Raw genomic sequence first — 23,853 nt, 5'->3', positions numbered from 1 at the left:
ATAACTTTCGAAGTTATAACGGCTTATGCAAACAAAGGGAAGCAGAAAAACTACAATCTAACCCCTCTATGGTATCTCCAACAAATTGATTTTAGTTTTGCACCCATTTAAGTATAAGCTTTCATCAATTCAATTTCTGTGACTGCCGGCACATAATGGTTGACTAAGGCATGGTGTGAGCCACGTGGGGGGATTCCTCTAGAAACTAATATACTTTCTGTAAAGTGTTCCTTTGAACAATGTATATGATATCTTTATAGATAAGTGTCACAAGCACTATCCAGTGAGCTTTGCGCTTTTGTTTTTTATTGCTCAGACAATCCCTCTTGGACAGTTTTGATTTTTTATGCTTGGCATATAATTTTATTATTTGTGAGACTGTCCCCCATGACACATTGAATAATTTGGCGGTTGTTTTTATACTTATGTGACTGCAACTTGGGCGTCAACTATTGAGCCTCCATGGGGCTTTTTTAGTTGCCACGTGTTGCTGCATAATGTCACATATCATAACTGTGCTAACTGAAACCTCTTTGCAGCTGTGTTTGTAAGTCAGTTACTTTTGGTTAACCTCTTTTTTTCCTAATGGGGTAGTTTTACACACACAGAATCCACATAAATTAGCAGTGTAGGTTTTTTTTGAGATATATGATGGACAACGTAATGTCCCTTGTTGTCCTGGTTATGTTTTTTACTACACATACAGACTACAATAGCAGTAAAGACAGCAAAAGTGAGCGTGTTTAGTGCCAGAGCCTGTCTGGTGTTATTACACTCTATGAAACAAATCGATGAGGAGGTGTTCTTTGCCCAACATGCTGTGCCTAACCTCCCCTATCCTCAGGTGTCCACCATCTTCTAGTCCATGAAGCCAAATACTTCAATTCAAATAAAAAATTAATTGACTAAAATATGCTGGCAGCATGTGAACTACAGGGATATGGAGTTTAGCAGTAGCATTTCCAGTTCAGCACAGTAAGGAAATGACATTTGGCACTTTATGGTGTTCATTTTATGTTTCAGCAGAAGCAGGGTAACATGATCATCTCTGGTATGATTCTGCTTTTAAAGGAGTTTCTGGGGTAACCTAAAATTTTACATTTGTGAGTTCCACTCATTCCTAAGAGCTCTTGTTCACTCACAGCCCTACCATTTTACCATTGTTTTCTTTTACTGCTGCAAATGCAATGCAAATGCAATATGATTTTGTAAGCCCATCTTGAGAATAATATTATCACTCGTACATCAGACTCAATGGGGTCAGATGAACCCCTTTAAATATGGTTAACCTCAAAAGTAAATGCTGAGGACATGCAGGTGAAGGATTTAAACATGAAACAGAAGCTGCAGTTTACTCACCTTCAGTTTTTATTCTTGTTTGGAAACTTGGTTTCAATGGAAAGGATCGTGTTTTCTATTTCTACAATGATCTAAAATACACGAATTGGCGTCTAGTTTTGATTATGCTGAGTTTCTCCTCTTCTACGCCAATAATCTGTTTTCCCCGGTGGATTACAGTCAAACACACCAATGGAAATATGTTTTCAAATAGCTGTGTATAATCCATGTCTAAAAGCTATGTGAACTCTCACAATAAAAGGTCACTGATTAGACTCACAGGAACAGCAATCAGTCTGGTTTAATATCTTATTTCAACTGTTATGCAACGTGGAATTTATAATTCCTGCTCAATAGTTCCTTGACATACAGTCACATTATTATAATGTCCATTTGGTGCACATATTTTATGAGCAATTTGGAAATGTGAACAAAACAAAAGTGGGTTAACAGCTCATTTACTATAAAAACACTAAACAGCGGGACTGCTGACTATATTGTTTGTCTGCCAATATTTCATTCATTTTATAAATAAAAGTTGACATCACAGGTTAACATAAAAAATAGAAGAGGAACAATGTACCGCAGTTGAGGAAATTATTGAAACTTTTTTCTGTGTGTGTTTGTGTGTGAGTATATACTAAACATAAATATATATATTTACACACATTCACCAGGCGCTTACTGGGTAAACCTGATCAAATGCATTTACACATACAACGTACATATTGTCAATACCACCTGCTGAATACCAAGATGGCCATCAGAATGGGGAAGAAAGGTGATTCAAGTGATTTAAATGTGGCATGGTTGTTTGTCCCCGATGGGCTGGTCTGAGTATTTAAAAAATTATTGCTGGAATTTTCACGCACAACCATCAATAGGGTTTCAGAGAGTGGCCAGAAAAAAGGGAAAATATGCAGAGAGTAGGAGTTCTGTGGGTGAAAATGCCTGGTGTCAGAAGAGAAAGGACATTGTGGTTTGAGCTGATAGAAAAGCAACCCTAACTCACATAAATACTTTTACCTAAGGTATTCAGAAGAACATTTCTGAACATACAACACTTCTAACCTAGAAGCAAATGGGATATAACATCAGAAGACCAAGAAGATTAGAAAAACACTGCTGGTCTGATAAGTTTGATTTCTTCTGTGGTATTTGGATGATAGAGTTACAATTTGCTATCAACAACATGAAAGCATGGATTCATCCTTCCTTCTTACCTTGGATTTGGGGTATATTTTATAAGTACTAAGATTCATGTACCGGTATATGCCATAGCCTACCTTATTATTGCTGACCATGTCCATCCCTTTATGAGTGCATTGTACCCATCTTCTAATGGCTACTTCTAGCCGTGTCACACAAATCATCTGAAAATAGTCTTGTGGCTGAGTTCACTGGACTCAAATGGTCTCCACAGTCTCCGGATATAATTCCATATTAGCACTTTTATCATGTGGAGGAATGAGCGATTGACATCATGGACGTGAAAACAACAAATCTGCAGCAACTGCTTAAAGTCAATATAGATCAAATATCCTAAAGAATATTTGACACTTTGTTGAGTTTTTACCATGAAGTATATATATATATCTAAATACATTGCAATACATCAAAAACATTTAATTGAAAAAGAAGGACTAACAAAGGGCTGCATTGTGAGCTGATCAGGTTCTACTGCTTTCCACAGTTCTTTCATGACAGAAGGAAAGAACTGGTGGCATCACTTCTGCTCCTTTATTGCCAATTACAGGATTGGGATAGTCCTTGACCAGACTGAGCTGTCCATTGCAGTACAAAAATGTGAGGTCAGGAAAAGGTGTGTGGAACGCAAAAGTCATTAATCTGTTCACAAACTGAACCGACTTAATAAATATTTTTGAACATAAAACAATTGACATTCACTTTTTCCAGATTTGTATTAGCTGTTTGCCCAGAGTGCTGTTTTAGGTGACATCTTAATCATCACAAATGAGAATTAAAATTTTTGGTAGATGATAATAAACTAAATCACATTGTGGTTTCTGTGTCTCTTGAGGACTCCAGAAGAGAGATCAGTATTTGGTTTTCGCCGATCCCATCATGAATAGATACTCTGCTAATTTAGAACAAGATTAATAGATTCTGAGTATAATTCTCTTCATCATAGCTGCGACACATGACTAGTGATGAAGAATCCGGTGAATAAATCTGTTTACTATAATTCTGGAAAGGTAGCAGGTAGTGCAATCCACTTGTGTCAAGCTGATGTAATGGTTGTAGGTGGAATTACCCTATTAAAGGCTAGACGTAGACTTTGTATGTTTGTGAATTATCGTCAATCCTCCAGTATGTGCATCACAGTTACTGCAAACCATGAGTGCACAGACCATTCGCTGCATGTTTTCACTTATGCACTAGTATTAGGAGTAATCCTTGCAAATGTTGGTCAGTAATATATTCTTTTTGTGTTTTGCAGGTTCATGAAAGTTGCTGGTAAAGCAGTGGATGCAGTTACCTGGCAACAGTAGGTATTCAGATTTTTATTTTATTCCTTTTATTACTGTACACTGGACTCATATTGTAAAATAGAAAATCATTGGACTATACTGCAACCAACAAGTTGTAAGAGACAGAGATATACCAACTACTTCACTGTTCTTTGTGCTAGAAATTCTGTGGCTTTAGGATAACCATGAGGGTCTTAATCCTATTCAAATCCAACATTCCATTGTGATGCCCAAGTCAGGATCATGCTATTGAGAAGTACCCCAGTGATATGATAATGATAATTGTATTAGGAAAGTGGAGACACACATTAAAATCAATCATTTAGAGTCAACTACTAGTGTGTAATGCATCCTAAAAAATGTAGCCCTATCTGGAAGTGACCCCAAAGCTCAATAAACACCAACATTACCATTTCACATTCTGTTGTTAATTAAATCTTCCCAAAATATCATTTTTTGCAAATGTATATCTTAACACTGAAAAAAAATATAGAGATGTGATCTGAGGATGGACAGCCAAATATATTATAGCACAGATCTATAGAGGGATATAAGACTGCCCAATAATACCTAACTGCATTTAGAATGTATGTAGTATTGTAAGTAAATAATGTATTTATTTAGAAAAACCAAAGAGATAAACCACATCTAGGTTGACATATGGAACCCTTTACCCAAGTTTTGTAATAAATGCATTAGTTAAATATGACTGTATTGGAATACCTGCATATAACTGTTGCAATATTGGACATACCAAGTCATGAGGAATGACCAGATATGTGGTATTTAAAGTTTAATGCAGTAATTTCAGATCATCTTAATGTACCGAGATATACTTTTGTTACATTTGTCAATTTATATTATAGTAGATTTTGAAAAAATAGTTGTATTCAAAGGGAGAAAGTATCAGATGAGGTTGCTTCTTTCTTTACCAGATACATTCACATGCATAAAAGAACAGTCATAGAAATATTTTATAATGTGAAATGAGTTGTAAATCATCCTTCATTTTCAGAAGACAAATCCTGGGACTGTGATAATTCCAAAAATGACAGTATTTCCTATAAAATCTTAGGACTGAAAGCCTTGTACATGTTTACATTGCTAAACTATAAGGTAGAAGTTTGAGGTTTCATTGCAGCTCCTAAATAATGAGATATGTATCGTATTTTGTCTCAATTTTAGTACAGTACCATTTTAATTAGCTTTCCAATTTAGTGTAGGCTTTGGTAATATTTGCAAATCCAAACTATTCTTTAGTAGCATGATAATGAAGAATAGATCTCGATTTTGCTTTGGGGACACATATCTGAAGTTTTTCAGATGAAAGTTGATGAAATTATTTAAAGTTTCTATCATGGAAAAAGCTCTATTGTGCTGTATTTGAAACTAGAATGTTTGTCAATAAGGATCTAAACTGTAGAGGATTTTTTGGGACACTGAACTTGTCATTTGTAGGGTAAAATGTATGTAGGAGAGCACAGTAGTTTGAGAGAAGATTGTATTATTGTAGTAGTAATGACTTGCTAATGCTTGATTCCTATAGGGAGGTTTTCATCATATTTTAATTAGGGCATTGCAGTCTCTGTGAATGTTCAGAAAATTTCCCCTAATAGTGTCACCCTTGAGGGGTTATCTTATAGAGGAGCTCTAATAAGGAGGAGGAGATCTTATAGAGAGTTGTAATTTGCTATTTTTTTTATTAGCCTTTTATATTTAAAACTAAACACTTAATCTTATAAAAATCACAAATGGTTGGACTCTTTCTCCCATTTAGTAAAAGAGTAATGCTTTGAGCTCTAGTCCAGGACAGCCTTTACTAATTTCTATACCACAGAGAAACCTCTAAAATGCATTCACGGTCTAAGGGGGAACCCTTAATAAAACTAATTAGCCGGGGTCAGTGGAAAACTGGCCCCCTTCATATTGGCACTCATTAGGAATAATGCCATTTTACAGAAAGCTAAAACTAATATTAAAGTATTATTATATCAATATTAGTATTATTAATATAGTATAGTAATATTTCAGTCATGCTGCTGGTTCTGCCAATTATTGGATACGTGAGGTCAGTCAAAGATCATTGGAGGTCGTGTATTACACAATTTATAATTTATACACCCTCTTATATTGTGTTAACTGGCACACTTATGTCCCTCTTTAGTGTTCTATTTACTTATTTCTAGTATTTGTATGGTAACATCATATACCCTACAAGATGTATAGATCCAATCACAACAGGTCCTGCCACAGAGGTGCTGACAATGTAATAGGCTTAATGTATTAATGCTTTCCAGGACTGGAGAAGATAGATTATCTTGGGAAAACCTGGGTGATCCAGCAAATCTGGAATGGATTTCCTAAAAAGTATTTGTATTAGCTAGCAAATGCTTTAAACCTTAGACCAAGCCATACTAGATTCAGACTGCCCGAAGCCAGCTTTATACCTATTATATTTATGTATACATATATGTATTACATAAATGAGGAGATTCTTCCCATGATATATCTTCTTACATGTTTGTTGTGCAGGTATGATTGGAAGGTGATACTTCAGTATGAATATTTTTGTTTAAAATATTTAATTCATTGCATTTGAGGTTAATATTTAATATCAGCTGCTCCTATTCTTGATAAGTTAGCATTCTTCTGCTGTGCAACACGGCGAAAACACCAGGCTTCTGAACTTAGATCAATTGTATTTATTATGTGTCAACATGTGAAGATATTATATATGACTGAAACCTAGGCAGCATGTGTCCTAAATAATATGTGTATATATAGGAGTACTCAAAAGCGACCATATGTTATAGGAATAATAATTTGATCTACTTTGTTTAATAAATGATGATTTTGATAAAAATGTTCCATACTAGATTTGCTATGTTCTCCCACGTTACTCTATCTTCCCCAGTCTTGGAGAGCTTTAATACATCAGGCCTTGTGTCTCCACCACAACTATAAGATCATTTTAGCATCAAATGAGACCAAATCCAATTATTGTACAAACATCAAACATTCTGCCTTTATGATTAATCTTCTCATGATTTATAATGCCCTATTACTTTTTATATATAAAGAAATAAGTATGTATTAAGTTAGGATCCACATTTTACATGACATGTTAGCATTCCTCTGTAAAACTTTGGCCGAATTTAATGTTTCTCCAAAGGTGTCTTTCTTTCTGTGGAGCCTTGAAAAAAGTAATTTACAGCACTTCTGGGAATCACACTGTATCTGGTCTGCAAACATATATTCTGAAAGAAAAATACACAAAAAGCTGAATCTGGCAGCAAGTCTATTTTGTATCACCCTGACTGAATTTTACATGTTTAGCCTCTTATCATGAATAGTTCTTGTGTAACCTTCACCTCCTTTTCCCTGACAGAACTTGAATGGGGTCCAGTTTGCTTTGCTAGGCATTGCACAAGGTGGAATTATGTCCATTACACTCACAGTCTTCTGTCATCAGTGCCATGTGGTGACCTTGTTTTTATTGGATTCATGCAGACATATTTATAAAGCAGTGAATGTTACATTCATTAAACATTCACTGTAGGTGAATCAATTGCTGGTATTTAAAACTTATTAATCAGGTAAAATCACAAGCAATATTTTGTGAATGTCACATTCCCTGATTTATTTGTTTAATGTGGTGTGTGGCCAATGACACATTTGCATTACTATTAGGCAATTAAAAAGGCTAAAGGCAAAAAAAAAACACAAATTAATGAAATATTCTATTCTTTTAATTAACCAACGCAGTTCTCACATTTGTACACCTATGCTCCAGAGCAATCTTTAGATTCTTCATATAGGCCTGAATATATGGCAATAACTTTGTCATTACATAAAAAATACTAAAGAAATAATAATAATAAACAATAACAATACATAAATCTTTCAGGACAAACAAAGCTCTTATTCGTTGATCTTGTCTTAAAAACAATTTTATTTTTTATGAAATGCATACACAAAAACATAACAAAATGCACTCTTTATTCTTTATTCGTGTTAGTTGAAAGAAAATATATTTATGCATATATAAGCTGTGGATACAAATTATACTTTTTCATACTTTGGCATGATTTAACTGGTACTAAAATTATGATTTACCCTAAAGCATTGCAGTTATTTAGAAACTAAAGAAAAAGTCTTTTTAAACATTGTGAGCAATGCTAAAAAATAAAGGAGAGGAGTTTATTAGGACTGAATACGGTAACCTAACTGTTAATATACGAAGGAACAAAGAATATCTATTAAAAAACAAAACATTTATTTAACTTGTTTGGCTGCTTCAACTAACATTACTTGCAGAATATGTATAAACCTTTATAATTTATTATAACACTTTTTCCAAGTTGGCTGATCTATCTGTAATTAGCATATATTTTTTCTAACTTTTTTATAGTCTTGGATGATAAAAGGGGATATTAAAGTCTAAGGAATTGGGTTCAATATACCACAAAACTCACCTACTGAACAATGCTAATTAAGCCCAAGGGGAAGCTCCTTTGCAATGAGAAACAAGATGTTCAACTGTTCTAATATTAGGTATTTGTTTGGTTGTAATAACATTTATTTTTACTAACAATATTTTTGTACCTATATTTGAAGTCCCCTAAACTTCTCATTGGAGCTCTTGAGGACACTAGGTTTTAGATTTAAATAAAAAAGTTTAGCATTGCACTACTATGGCAACATGAACTTAAAATATGGCCCTGATGAGGTGTAAGATCATGGGGATTTGGAGATTACCTTAACACAGAAGTATGATTGTTTCTGCTTTGTTTTATTTAAAAAAAGAATCTATCCAGAAACTATAGATATTGAATACTGAAAAAATACAAAGTACAGTGTACATATGTTCCTTTTATTAGAGCTCAATATATGTAATTCTGCAAATACCATTTTTGGTTTCAATCTTGTAGCATCAAATCTGAAAAAATTGTCTTGGAACACGAGATTCCGAAGAGATTCTTCCATTTCCTCCTACTTAGAATTGAAATGAAAGTGTAAAAGTGTTACATCCACGTCCCTGACTGGCCTTTAGATAAGACAGGTCATAGCAGAGTGCAGAAACAGCTGAAATAGGACAACTCAGAGAGTTTATCAAAGTCGTCACATAGAATCATCCTTTTGTGGGAATTATATCATTCATGGAAAAAGTTTAGGCAGTGAACCATTAACATTTTTTAAAGGCCAAATTATTTCATGGTTTTTGGTCTTATCACTATTTTGTCAATTTAATGAATTGCTAAAAAATTAGTATTGGAAAATAGTACTTTGCTGTCACTTTTTCCTTGTTCTATTGAATCAGCAGCTGTTCCTCACTCAACAAGCTTATATAGCAATGATTGTGCTTTGCCCCATGGGTCCCAGAAAGGTTTGCACCTGGAACCAGTGCTAAGTCCAGCTGCAGTCTTTCTGTGAGAGCTTGCTCTGTTTTCAAGGACTCTCCCATTGTCTATTACAATAGACCAAATCCTCGTCCAATAAAATAACACCATTGTGGGTTTTTAGGGAATGCACATTTTTAATTTTTACTGTAAATTTACAGTCATTGTCATTTTCACAATAATTTGTTGTGACTTTCTCATTTTAATCTGTCTGCTGTTTCATATTTTAAATATTACATTTCATATACAGTTTTGTAAATGCTCCCTCTAGTAATGATGTGTAGATCAGGGAATATGATTGGAATCTCATCTTAGACAAAGGCCTAGAAAACATCTCATTTACAGTGGTGAAAATGTCATAAGATGGGGCAAGGCACCTAGGGTTACAGGCTGCACTCTGATTATGTATAAGTCATGCATTAAGTCATAGGCATCGGGCAGCATGGTGGCTCAGTGCAGATAGTGTCCTTAATTTCAAGGCAGGACACTATCTGCATGGAGTTTGCATGTTCTCCCCATGTTTGCGTGGATTTTCCTCTGGGTACTCCCATTTTATTTCCACATTCCAAAAACATACAGTTAGGTTAATTGGCTACCCCCCAAAATTGATCTTAGACTTCATTAAAGACATTTGACTATGATTGGGACATTAGATTGTGGACAGCTAGTGATATGACTATTGACTTTGGTGCTAATTAAATACTGGATAATAATATTTGGCTGCTCAGCAGGAAGATAATATCTTGTGTATATCGTTTGTAGAGCAATCCGCTTTGTTGATAGGTTAAATACCTATATCCAGTATATATACAATGATGGAGATTAAAAAACTAAAATGCCTAAAGAAGATTGCAGAGAAAGCAACTCTGTCTCCCCGGCATTCTGTTCTGGCTGTAGCAATAGATCATATAGATCATCATCAAAAAGATTCTGTAACGTGCCATTTAGACAACATTTTACTGTCACATCATACTGTACAGAAATCATTTTGTTTCTGAAATCTCCTGAGAATTCAGATAGACTAAAGGAAAAACAGGATTACATTTTTTACAAAGAATATGCAAACTAATGAAGGGCTGATAGGAGTCTAGCAACTCTAGTGTGTAATTATATGAAGCTGATATTTCGTTTTCTGAACTGATCATAGAATGCAAGGTTTCTTTCAAAGACAATGGTAATTTTTTTATTATTAATAGTAAAAATAATAATAATAATAATAATGTAATTCCAGTTTAGCCTCAGATAGGTCTAATTCTGCAAGTATTTATGTATCCAGGAATTCATATAATGTTTGTAGAATAGAAGTCCATGAATGAAATTAAGGATGATAAATACGACACATCCGGAGCTTCGTACAGAGTTTGTGCAAAAAAATAGTTTTAAAATGAAATCACTATTTGTAACTTCCCTTTGAGGATTCATAATCTATTTGTAATTAGGGTTCATCACTTTTTTTGAATCCCATGAAAACCTTGTGGTCTTCTATTAGACAGCATGCTGTAGAGTTTGAGGTACCTTTGTGGAAGTTTTAGGTTTTATATTGATGGATCTTTTCGACTCATGAAGAAGAAAGCACTAAATGTGTGAAACAGACCAAAAAATTACAACAAACGGCCTGCTTCTTTCTTTTCAAAGAGTCCTTACTAATCAGAAATACAATCTGTAGAATGTATAGGAACACCATGTCTATGGATTTATTCCTCAGGGCAAAATGCAGGTCTACACAATCCAGACAACTCAGAAGAATTATAAACAGATTTCGGTTTTCATTGCTGGAAACCCTCACAGGAGCTCAAAATTAGGCCCAGAAATTCTATTTACATCAATTAATTTGTTCTAATCAGGCATTGAGCTTCTGAAAGATATCCAATGGTTTTAATGGCTTAAAATAATGAGCATGTTCAGAAGTTTTCAAAAGTTTTGGAGAGAAATAAATAAACTGGCAAGAAAAAAAGTTAATATCGCATTTGGGATTTCTCTTTTTCCGCTCGGCCTTTGTGCAGGCTGTACTTGTATTGAAATACAAATATAATGAAGTCATAGGTTATGTTTGGTGGAAATCTGGTGTAGAACCTTGTGTGTTGATAGGTTACTGGCCAACCTTACTGAAATATATATGTCTGGAAAGGGTTGGTGATTGTGAACTGTCATACATGTCATGTGTAATCGAAGAGTGCCGAGTACTAAATACATTTGTTAATATTATCTGACCTGACTACAGAAATACAGCTCCACCTAATATATGGAAAGATCCGCATGACTTCAATCGGACAATCCAAAATATCCTTCAACTGCACATTATTGTGTCAAAGATAAAACCCTAAGTGGAATTCAGTTGTTAAAGCAATGTGCATTCTAAACAAATAACATTTTTATTGAACACAAATTTTCATCTTTTCTAACTTTTTTTTACATTTTTTATTTTTTCTATTTTTAAACAATGGTAAACAATAACGGCAGAGTAGAAAAAGAAAATAATAACAGCAGTGTTGTAAACAATACAGGACATTAAACTATAAACACAAATAAAAAAAGGAGGGTGGGTAAATGGGGATGGGAAGGCTAGGGGAGAATGCGGCAGGTTTAAATATAAACTAGATCAGATTTGTGGACCAACATGAAACAAAGTTTGACAGCAAAAAGGGAATTAGGCATGGAGGCTGTCAAAGGAAAGAAGTTTATTTTAAACCCCCAGGGATAGCACATAATGCTGAAATTGCCTTATGTTACCTGAGCTAAATAGGAATTATAGTCAGGAGAGTCTTGGTATTGTAACCAATAGAACCAGGTATTGTGGAACTTCTCTGTACCATGAATGGTGGATGTTAGATCCTCCATCCTTTTCTAATTCTCAGTTCTGCTGATCTTTACAGCTTCTTTGAAGTTGTTTTATGTCTATATGCACATCAGCAATGGCTACCTGGCTAGCTTTTCATGTAGCCAAACAAACAAGGAGCAAAACAGGAGCTATTGCTTTGCTTAAAAAAATAAATAAAAAAAAACATTGTCCTGGTCCACTAATTGTCGATTTGAAGTTCATAGAAGATGAACTAAGACAGAATATAAGAAAGCTAAGAACGCAGATAATTTGTTTGGAATTTCAGGTCAGTGCATACAACATTTATAGAAGGGTTAAAATGTTTTTTTGTACTTGCAAACACATGCAGTCAGTACATTCAAGGACTGCTAAGCTGCAATATACCATTCTTTGGTTTAGATATTCTTTAGCAGACATATATCTGATGCTACAATGAGCTGTCATTATTATTATTATTATTATTATTATTATTATTAAACAGGATTTATATAGCGCCAACATATTACGCAGCGCTGTACATTAAATAGGGATGTAGTATGTGGTCAGCAGAAACATTCATCGAATTGGTTTTAGTCCATGGCTTGCTATGTTTCATTGAAATATACTTTCCCCAATTCTGCTGCGCATGCTTCATATTAGAATACGAGTTCTGTAGTCCAGTCTCAGACTATGTGTTTTATCCAGTTCCCCAGTATTTTCTCAAAGCTTTTGTGAATATGCACAGCAGTAAAATCGTGTTTTTACACTTCTGGGAAACACAAACTAGGCAGCAATACTTCAGGATGGCAGATTTCAGTATAGGTCCAGTGAAAATATTATTCCAGATATAAATACTGCACACAGCAGAGCTGCCTGCAATCTGCAACTGGTATTGTTATTAGCAGGATACGTTTATGCACATTTTCTTTCACGTTCTCAGTCATATTTCTATCTGTGGTTGGCCACCGGCATTGAATATTGTGGCTTCTGGCTCCACTCTCACCACTACCCAAAAACACAAACTGACGTTACCATAGCTGAAGTCTGCCATAGACACACAAACTATTCACAAGTGTTGTCATTACCGATATTCATGTCACTAAATTCTAGTTGTCTTTTTAGTCACAATATTGATGCACGTGTGGGAAAAGTTGTAGACTTCACGAAAACCCGACTACTGGATGCTCTGGCTGAACAAATTAGGAAAATTAAAACCGTGAGTTTTTTTGTTTTGTTTTTTTTTCCTATTTGTCAATGTTCTGGATATCCTATAACACACACTAACTATAAAAATTTTAGCTGTGTAGCAAATTTAATGAGTACTCATAGACCGAGGTTAGATGGATGCTTCTAGAAGTCTTGCTGAATGCATGAATAAAACACACATACAATGAAAGTCTGTAAACTCCTTGATATTTTCTATATTTTTATATCAATGTGACCTAAAACTGACTTCCCGGAAAGTCCCAAAAATAGATGAAGAAAACCTGGTAATTACAAATGGAACAAAATATTTTTATTTGGTTATGTATTTTTTGAAAAAAATGGTCCAATAGCATATCTGTGTGTGGCAAAAGGGATTATTGTATAATTTGGATGAGTTGAATAATTTATGTGATGATAGTTAGGGGTGAGTGCAAAGATAGGGGTTCCAGCACAGCCTGATCACACATACAACACATTTGTGGATGTGTACCATGACTACAACAAAGGAGGTGTCTGAGGACCACATTAGGATTTAAACACACAGATGACACTTATTTCACGCATCAACTTTGCGCCTTGTAACTTCTCTGGATCCAACCTGATAACTAGTCTATGGATCAGCATCACCTCTGTCTGATGAGCTGGGAGTATATTCAGGAAGCTGAATTGTTGAACAATGAATGAATAATCATAGGCACAATGAGTATCTTGACTAGCAGGGTGAGAATACTACTAGAATAGCTGGTAAAAATCAGAAACAAAAAACTAATATTTAAAATGTGTATTTAGCACATCCACTTTAGGTTAAAAAATGCCATAACATTCTGCAACTTTCTGTGTCATTTGTGTATTACACAACCAGGACCAGATGTATTATTAAAGAACCATTGAATGTTTTGCTGCTGTTTTGGAATAAGCAATCAAATCAGCGCTTTTTCTTGCTGTCTGTGTCCCATTGAAAAGTTTTAACTTACTTTCCACAGAAACAGAACTTTATGTTGAATACCTTTGTGGCCACTTCCTGCCTACATGCATGCACTGCAGAGAACGTATTTCCAATCTTTAAAATTTAATATCAACAAATGGCCCCTAAATACGTTTGAATATAAACTTTTTTAACACATATAACAAACTATGGAAATGTTAAAGTATTTTTTCAAACATTGTATTTGTGCACTGCTTGTGGTAAAGTTATTCTGCATATACTTACAGTTATTGCATACACTGTGCGCTCCTATTAAAAACAGTCTTCTGAAAGTTCCTTACTGTGTGAGTAGTTGCTGTTCTACAGAAGTGTGCATGTTTTCTCCACAGGTGGTAAATATGCACACCCCAGGAAAGAAGGTATGGCTTGGAGGAATCAGTGCTCCATGGTCCAGAGGCACAAACAATTTATCAGACACATATGCAGCTGGATTCCTGTAAGTAAATGTGGCGGTTCCTCTTCTGAATATCAGTAAATGTATACACGTTTTTTTGGAGGCACATTTGCATCTAAGTATCCGAAAGTCTTAAATTTTAAATAGTGTTGACATTTAGCAATTAAATCTTATAGAGATGTTAATTACACGCACCCTTTCACCGGCTACTAAAAGTGTCACACGCTCGTTCACAGATTACTAAAAATGTCAGTCTGGTATCTGTATAATTCGATCTTCTCTGCACATGGTTTGATTTTCCCTGCACATGGTTTAAGTGTTCCATTGGAACTAAATGTATAATGTGCACACAATAAAACCACAAACAAGATGAGGGACAAGGTGAGGGAAACAAGAAAGTAAGGGCAAACCCATATTCATGGTGAATGCATTTTTAGTTATGTAGTTCAATGAATATAGAAAAAAAAAGCAGAATGAACACAAAGGTTAGACTTGTGGAAATGGATGGAGGGTGAGCAGAAAGAGAGTGAACATAATTGGAAGCAGAAGAAATTGTCCACAGAGGAGAGGAGGCTGAGTGGATGGAAGTTGATGCAAATGTTCAGGGAAGGTGACTTTACATGAAGCTATGGGTATAATAAAAGGACAATACCCAGGCGTCTACAGTACATTGCTGCCCATATTACTACATTATGGGATGTAAAACTTTTCTTTCTAAATTATTCAAGAATAATCACTATCAGTAACATTATCTCAGTTATATCAGTTTTAGTGCATGGATACTACAATAGACAATATGTTGCTTCTTTGTTTTTAATTGGTTGTTTCTGTTTCTACATTTTTGGGATAACTTTGTTCTCTGTTCTGGAAGTCATACACTGCTATGTTCACGTAACGCATGGCAGTGACATGGTGATTGCCCAGTAGTGATTTCAACCAGTAATAAATGTAGTTTCTCACCCACAGAAGCCCAAAAATAATGAATGGTGGCAAAAATTAGTGGTTCAGTACAGACTGCTGCCATACTGTATAATGTCCAAACTTTGGCTCATTAAGAAAAAGCTCAGCATTGTGCCAGGCAGAGTGCCATGCAAAGCAATAGCCGCAGGGAGCTACTCACAACTGCCTGGTAGAATTCAAAGTATTCAAAGCAACAAACGTGATATTATGTTAGAAATTAAACGAACAATTGTCACTACATGGGGGCAACCGACAGGCAGTTAATAGGAAATAATGCCAAAAATCCACCTCGTATACCCATCCTCAGCAAAAATCTTCCCCAAGCATGCCACTGATTGATGGCTTTTACTCCTAATTTTGATAAATGGCAAACATTTATTATGTTCAAACAACAGATTTTCTGTTGTGTTAATATTTTCTTTTCAATACTTTTTTTTATTAAATGTATTTTCAAAATAAGAACATACAAATAAGGATAAACCAGAAAAGGAATGTGCATTATAGCTGTTACAACATTACTTGGAATAAGAAGGACACTGTAGGCATATCCAGACATCTTTGTGTCCTAAAAGTATTTTTATACAGACGTGTGTATTTGGCCTGTGTATAAATGTTTGTATTTTTTGCCATTGTCCCTAGCACAGTCTCAGCTTGTCAGAGAGGTGGTTACAGTTTTACCTGCTACCGTAGTATTACGCTTTATATCATGGCTCCACTCCTCTTGCAGAAACTGAACACATTAGAGATAACTCTATTTTTCCATCTATTTGCTACAGACAACAAATACACTAAAATATCCTTGTCTAAGCTATTACCCCTCTTTGATTTTACCTCTTAACCTCACTGAGCTAATAGACTCATAGAATGCAGCATTTTGGCACCACATCCCGTGTAACATCTGTGCAGTATCACAGCTTGCACCATACTTGTACTGGGATATGGGCTATGTTACACGCAGGAAATATCTCCCTTTTGTCTGAGCGCTATTGTAGCACACATGCAAAAGCAATTTGGACACAGATTGCAATTACTACACCTCTGTTAACGCAATTTGTGTCAGCTCTCGCTAATCAGATCCTTTGAGTTTGTCAGCTCTTCAGTGAACATAAAATAATTAATTTCACCAAAAATGTATAAATGCTGACGCCACATGCGTGCCTTACTATAAATATATGCTATAAATAATTTTCAGCATCTGGAGCATTTTATAGGAATGCAGCTGTTTATGACTTTTCTAGTTTCCCATTTATATCATTAGACTCAGTATTTATTAATGAGACCGCATACATAAAATACAAAGACAGATATCAAAAGGTACCAAGACTCACCCTTCCTTTACAGTTTGCACACGCTCAGAGCAAGTAAAGTGCACTTGGTCGCCAGATTTGTCCAATTTGCCCTTAACTAAGCAATAAAATCTGAAATTTGGCATTGCTGACACTGTAAAGCAACAAACTGAGAAAAGGATTAGGGTGCTGCAGTTAAACTACTCTTCATAGTGGCTACTTGGTAAAAGCCCCAGGCAGCAGCAATTACATGTGTTTAGATTTCTCCACTGATCACAAGTCTTATAAGCATTTATTAGAAGAAAATTATACATAACACCTCGGTAAGCTTGTCCTTACCTCTAAATTGATTCCACGGGAGGTAATTTGAACAAGCCTGCCACTGCTAAGGAGCCTTCATTCCAGTGTCTTGTGTATCAGTTTACAGGGTGAGTATGAGATGCAGTTAACCCCTAATGCTAGAAATTGTCATGGTAGGCTTATCCAGCTCAAAGTTATGGATGGAAATCTGATCATGTTATTTTATGCACGTGTCAGGTAAGCCACGTGAGGGTAATTCAGCAAACCATCAAGATGTAGTGCAGGAAACTATCAGTTGCTTTGGAGCAATGAACACTATGATTGTATTTTCACAAATATACTTTTGCAACCCTAATACATAATTTGCATTGGACTATAAGATGGACAAAAGTAACTGGAAAAGCAGACCATGACCTCTTCTGATAGGGCAGTGGGGCAAATCCAGGAGTTAGCAAACATATGTGGCATACCACTAACCAGACTCTCTCCTCTACAATCAATCATGAATGCTGCAAATAGACTTATCTATCCTTACTTTCACTCCGCATCAGGTGCACCACTCCTCTCTGCAAATCTCTACATTACCTTCCATTCCACCTCAGAATCAAATTCAGGCTACTACTCTTTGTTATTGTTTGACCCATCTATCTTTACAGCCTGATACACAAAAACGTCCCCTGCCACCCCCTCCACTCCTCCAATGATCTACTAATACCTTTGTCATTCATATCCTCTTCCCATGCACAACTCCAAGACATCTCTAGAGTTGCCCCCACTTTCTGGAATTTCCTTACTCATTCAATTCGGCCTGCTCCTACATTCCACACATTTAAAATACCACACTTTTTCAAACATGTTTACTTATCTTCATCTGTCTTTTAACCCATTACCCACCATTTAATGATTCCCTCCTATTGTGTACTTGTCTCCCCCCCCCCCCCCCCCACACACACACACTTTATATTTTAAGTTGTATAACAAGTTTATATTCCTCTCCTCCTCTTGTTTCATTGTACTTGTCTAATTTGCAGGTCTGTCATTTCCAACCATGTAATATGTTGGTGCTTTAAATAAAGTTTAATAATATCATCCTGTTCTTTACCATCAAATGTATGATTTTTTTATTGAATTTTTAATTTTATTTTGGAAATGGCTGAAAATCTTTTTTTTTCTAATAGTAAAATGCATTTGCTGCTGTGAATAATAGAGGTTATTTCTGAATATTGTGCTGGATAGGAAATAGGGGGTTACAGGACAACGTTATGAAGCTCTGGCACCTACTGAATTCCACAGTCATATTTAGACATATTGCATGTCTGCTAAAACGGAAAAGTTAAGGGAGGTTGTGGAGGTTGTTAGTACACTTTGTTTAATTAGCTATATATGCGACATCCTTGGGCTTTAATTGTACCTCTTGGTTGGTGGGGGATTGTGGAGGTGGTTAGTACACTTTGTTTGATTATCTATATATGTGACATCAATTGTACCTCTTGGTTGGTGAGGGATTTCACAGGTTTCACCAACTATGCCTTGCTTAAATTGTGATGTGTAAACTCAGTGGCCAGTAGACAGACAGGGCTTGACGGAAACCATGCAAACTTCGAGGTCATCAAAGCTGTTTTTTTTTTTTTGCTGTTTTCATGGTGTTGTGGTACACGTAGGCTGTCATGTTGCAGGATTTATTTTATGGATCACAGAAATGTAACAGCATTTGCCATTTTTTTGTCTATTATTTTCTGTAATGGTGCCGTCTATGTTGTGACTGAAACAGAATTCATTTTCTCTCATTTAGGTGGCTAAATACTTTAGGAATGTCAGCCAATCAAGGAATTGATGTGGTGATTCGACATTCATTCTTTGATCATGGATACAACCATCTGGTGGACCAAAACTTTAACCCGCTGCCGGTAAGGTTATAATAAAGCTAATGATGATTTGATCATATGTATCTCTGTATTTAATAGACATTACATTATCTCAGGGAAATACGGGACTCTTGATGCTGTAGGGATAATGAAAATTATTGTCAGATCATTGTCAGTGCTTTCCAGAGATTTACCTAATAACAGTGTTCTAAAACTTTCTATACGGATAGAAATATCTTTGGGACTGTAGTTTATTTTAATGAGAAACCACAGAAATCTCTTTACATAAAACTATTATGACAAGCCATGTACAGTTATAAAAATGTGAAATGCAAATTCTTTTGGTATATTTAGGTTAAACTATTTTTGTTGTGACATCCAAACTAGTATTGGGCTTTTTTTCTTTGCTGGGAAAAACAGCGATAACTTTGTTTTATATTTCAGAAAATCAATCCAACATTGCATTGGTTGTTGGCATTGTTTTTGTTGTATTGCTTTTTTAAGTGCCCCCAATTGTGTTTTTTTTCCTGCCCTTTCCTCAGCCCCTGGTTTCCCTATTGAGCTTCCCAGCACTTTGGCTGAACAATAGACAGTTTTGGGGAGGTGATGCAAAATGTGCTTCTCCTTGTGGCCTGTTTGAACTCTGCCTGGAAAAGACTTTCACCAGATTGGTCTCTTTCACTACTAATAGGAGACATTAGTTAATGTCAGAGAGAACATGTTGAAAGCAGATGGAGAGTGTTATCTATGAAAGTGAAATGTTAGAGAAATATTGGACAAAGCAAAATGCTTTATTTCAGCTAAACAAATCAACAGCTGAGGCTCATGGAGATCCATAGACGGAGGCTCAGTGGTCATCTGTAAAGTGCGAAAAAGGAAACGCATTGTCTGTTATTGTACGGACACATGATTAATCCAATGTGAAAATGTTGTATTTGAACCTGCTACATGCTAAAACTCAAAGGCTCCAGTTTTATCTTGGTATTTGCTAAATAAATCCCTCTATTTGTGAATATTATCATCTTCTGAATGGCACACACATCCTGCTGCAAATTGCTTTTTCAAACTTCACTTGGATTGTTTTGATTTATTCTGTGCTGGTCATATTTGTAAACTTATACAGGTAATTACTCTGAAAGAGCTGATGGTTGCTATATTTATTATTTCATATTATTATTGACTTGATTTTACCCATTATAACCTAAAACTATTTAGTCTGATAACCCATCGTTCAGATGGTATTCATCCATCTAGCAGTCCATATCACAAGATATTCTATTTTTTCGTGTTTAAAGTGCATTTCAGTGTTACTTTGGCTCCCATACATACTTACCGCAATCTCTGTTATTTAATATGGAATAATGTACTCTGCTGGACGAGCAGCGTGCAGGATTTCTGTTAAAATTAATGGGGATTGCAATGTGCATGTATGGAAGCAGCAGGACCTGAAACCAAGTAAAGGTTGTGAAAGATTCAGCAGGCTACAGAGCTAAAACTTTGAGTGAGTATGGTGCTTGCAAGGGGTCCTAGAGACTGACATTAGGAGCTGATTTTGCATTACCCTTGACTTTTATCTAGAAAAGTTCTGGCATCAAACAAATGCCCTTGGTGTTTTTCCAAAAACGTCAAAGGGTATTTTGTGATGACATCTCACACAGAATTACAAAATTGTAGGTTAATAGTTGGCTGGCTCACATCTGCCTTGTGTAACAAATTGAACTGAATTGGAACATCTTCAGCTTTACTCAGATTTAAAGCGGAACTAAATATATAAAAATGAAAAAACTACAGGCATATCCTGGGATCATTTTATTGTTTTTTAACAAAAGGAACAGGTAGGTAAGTATGTTGTATTTCAGCAGAAAGATTGCCTGTCCCTTTCTGCAATTCTGCAATTACCTGCCTGCTTGCAACTTTTGTAAGCTGAACTGCAGCAACCCCAGTGACGGTATTTATGATTTGTCTAGAAACTGTTGTGTACGTCCCTTCCTCTTTCAGCCACAATGCCTAAGGGTTATATAAATATATATATATATATGTATATATATATATATATATATATATATATATATGTATATATATAGTGTGTATAGTATGTTCTGTACACACAGAGCCAGCCTGTCTTTCTCCCATTTTGTAGTTCAGTTTTATACTAAATCTATGAATCCTTTGCGTTAATCCAGAAATTCTCTGTTGCAACTTGAGAACAGCTGCTTTCACAGAAACAGTCCCTATAAAGACACCCTCCACAAAATGTTTAAAGGCCGTACGTTTTATCTCTTCTTGTACATAATAAATGCAGCAGCTTAAAGTCTTGGCAGTGTGCAGGAACTTTTCTTTGTCACTTAAACAGAATTTACAAGTCTGGCTAATCCACCCATCGTGCACACACGCTATCACATATTGGAGGCATGTGAGACAATCTGATTTTGCCACAAGCAGCATATGAAGTCTGCATCCTGCGTAGGCAAATTATAAAAAAGCCAACATCACAACACGTGTCCTTTATATATTTATAGTGCAAAGCAGTAGAAATGATGTCAGCATTCCCAGTAAATAATCACATGCTTTCCTTCTGACCAGTTATTTCTGGTAATCGTCTAAATTTCATAGGTACACACAGCTATACAGCTGCTTCCTCCCCGGGCCTGTATTGGTTCCATAAAGACTTTAGAATCAGATGATCGTAACAATTCAGCTGTGCTAAAAATAAATTCTCTTGCTTCATATATTGTCTACTCACCTGCACTGCCGGCCCTTATACAAGGTTGCTATTTTCCCCAAAAAATGCCATCAAACTATCTTTCAAATAAAACTAAAACGTAATATCACACCTGGTTTACCAGTTGACTAAATCTCATCCAGGATTGAAATTATTTGCCATCTAATAACAATTTTTTTAAGGAATTTATTCCAGGTTTGCTAGATCACTTAGGTTCTCATCTAGTCTATCCTTTCCATCATGGTGAGCTTTAATAAATCAGGCCTAAAGTCTGCAAAATTTGTCCTTCACATGCAAAAGATTTATTTATGGATAAGTTTTACCCATCAGTGACGTAACACGGCATTACTAGTCGTAGTACAATACCATGACCACCATACTCCACAAAATGCCATCAAACCTTGAGGTAAATATTAGTTCTCACGCCGATTTACCTTGGCATGGTTCTAGTCTGGTGAGTCTTGCCGGCAGATAAGTACCAGGAATATGAAGAATTCAGCACAAATTCAAACTGGAAAATGTCTTGATTTGTTTAATAAACAAAACAGGATACAGATCTTATGCATTTTACGCTTACAAGCAATTTTTTGTACTCTTTAAAGCCGCGCTTGTAAGCGTGAAATGCGTAAGAGCTGTATCCTGTGTCATTGAATAACGTTTTCCATAGATCAGTTGTGCCGTATATCCTCATCCTCATGTTCTTGATACTGCGAAAATTCCCATCCATCCTGCATGGCCAGTACTTGACAATGTGTTGTCTTCTAAAAAAACAATCAAAAAGCCACCCAAAAAGTAATTATGTTCATCCACAGAACCCTCAGGTTCAGAAATGCTGCATTCAGTACCGGCAGATTTCTGTGTAACCTGGGATAAATGAAACTCAGCTGGAATAGGGCACAATCTTCGCTTTTGTGTACACAAATGTGGTCTTTATTTTTTCAGATCATCAAATAATTGGAGATGTATGTTAGTAAAATAAATAATGGTATTCTCTGCCTGTTCAGGTAATCAGTAATGTATGTCAGCAATGGACAAATATGCAACAAATGTTCTACCATTCTTTTTTTCTTTTTTTGTCATTTATTTTTGCTGTTGATTTGCACACAAGCTATATAAACCCACGCAGGTATATTCCTAGGAACTGCACATTTTCTGAATAGGGAGATGGTGTCCATGCTGAATAGCTGTTATTTCACTCCCTGTCTTTTATTCCTCCAATAATATGAAATTGAGCCTATTAAGCATGACCCTAAGGACTCCACCACTCCAAAGAAAACAGTGACGCAGTGATTTATTTTCCATGTTCAAACCTTCTTTGGTTAATGTACTTTTAAGTAGATCTCTCAGAACTGTTCCTTCCATTCTGGCAAATGGCGTCCCGCAGCGTAAAACAGTTATAGACAGGTGAAAATTGTTAAACAATTTAAAGGCTACAGGGACCGAAAGGAACGACAAGACCAGACTTTGACCTGACTAGGTGTAGCGGCTGCTATTTTCCCGTGGGAGCTATCAGGAAGATGAAAGCAGTTGAACATACCTGTGCTGGGTAACAGCGATGAGTAATCTGAGACTCTCATTCCTGCCCCTGATGAAGACTTTTCCACATGTCGCCTTTGTGCAAGGTCAGCTGACTGTTGACAGATGTGGAACCTGAACTAGGAAATCAGTCACCGCTGTATCAAACAAGCTGGTTGTCCACTTGGTGACATGTAAGACTCATCCCACTGCTTCTCCTTTCTCTGAGATAACGATGATTTATGTTTAGTGGAAGTGAAGTACAGTAATTGGACCCCCTGCTTAAAAAAAAAATCATTACTTTGCTGGGCCATTTTATCAATATTATTATTATTAATATTTTGCTTGATGTTTCCAGTGCCAATATAAAACCCCTTCTAAGATACTTGTATCCAGGCATATCATCCCACACTGGAGACAGCAATCCAGATTCATTATTGAAGCAGAGAGTAGATGGAAAGGCATGAGAAAAACCCATACAGAAGGCTACTTTTAAGTGCACCTGTCATTCCCGACTAGTGATGGCTGCCATTGCTGACCTCTTGTTTTGCAAATGATAACTTCTTAGTTGTCATGCTGATGGACTGGATTCAG

The 23,853-nt window shown here is 35.8% G+C and overlaps 1 protein-coding gene across 1 annotated transcript in view; it reads left to right on the top strand.

The window, feature by feature from the left end:
• HPSE2 (heparanase 2 (inactive)) overlaps positions 1-23,853 on the top strand; it is a 60,378-nt gene that overhangs the window by 10,311 nt on the left and 26,214 nt on the right. Inside the window, exons 4-7 of the mRNA XM_072424832.1 lie at positions 3,800-3,847; positions 13,149-13,242; positions 14,547-14,653; positions 18,950-19,064. Coding sequence (XP_072280933.1) covers positions 3,800-3,847; positions 13,149-13,242; positions 14,547-14,653; positions 18,950-19,064 — 364 coding nt within the window. The remainder of the gene's footprint in view (positions 1-3,799; positions 3,848-13,148; positions 13,243-14,546; positions 14,654-18,949; positions 19,065-23,853) is intronic.

The sequence above is a fragment of the Pyxicephalus adspersus genome, chromosome 10 (genome assembly GCF_032062135.1).
Source record: "Pyxicephalus adspersus chromosome 10, UCB_Pads_2.0, whole genome shotgun sequence".
Taxonomy (NCBI): domain Eukaryota; kingdom Metazoa; phylum Chordata; class Amphibia; order Anura; family Pyxicephalidae; genus Pyxicephalus; species Pyxicephalus adspersus.
This window is presented reverse-complemented; position numbering and strand designations above follow the sequence as displayed.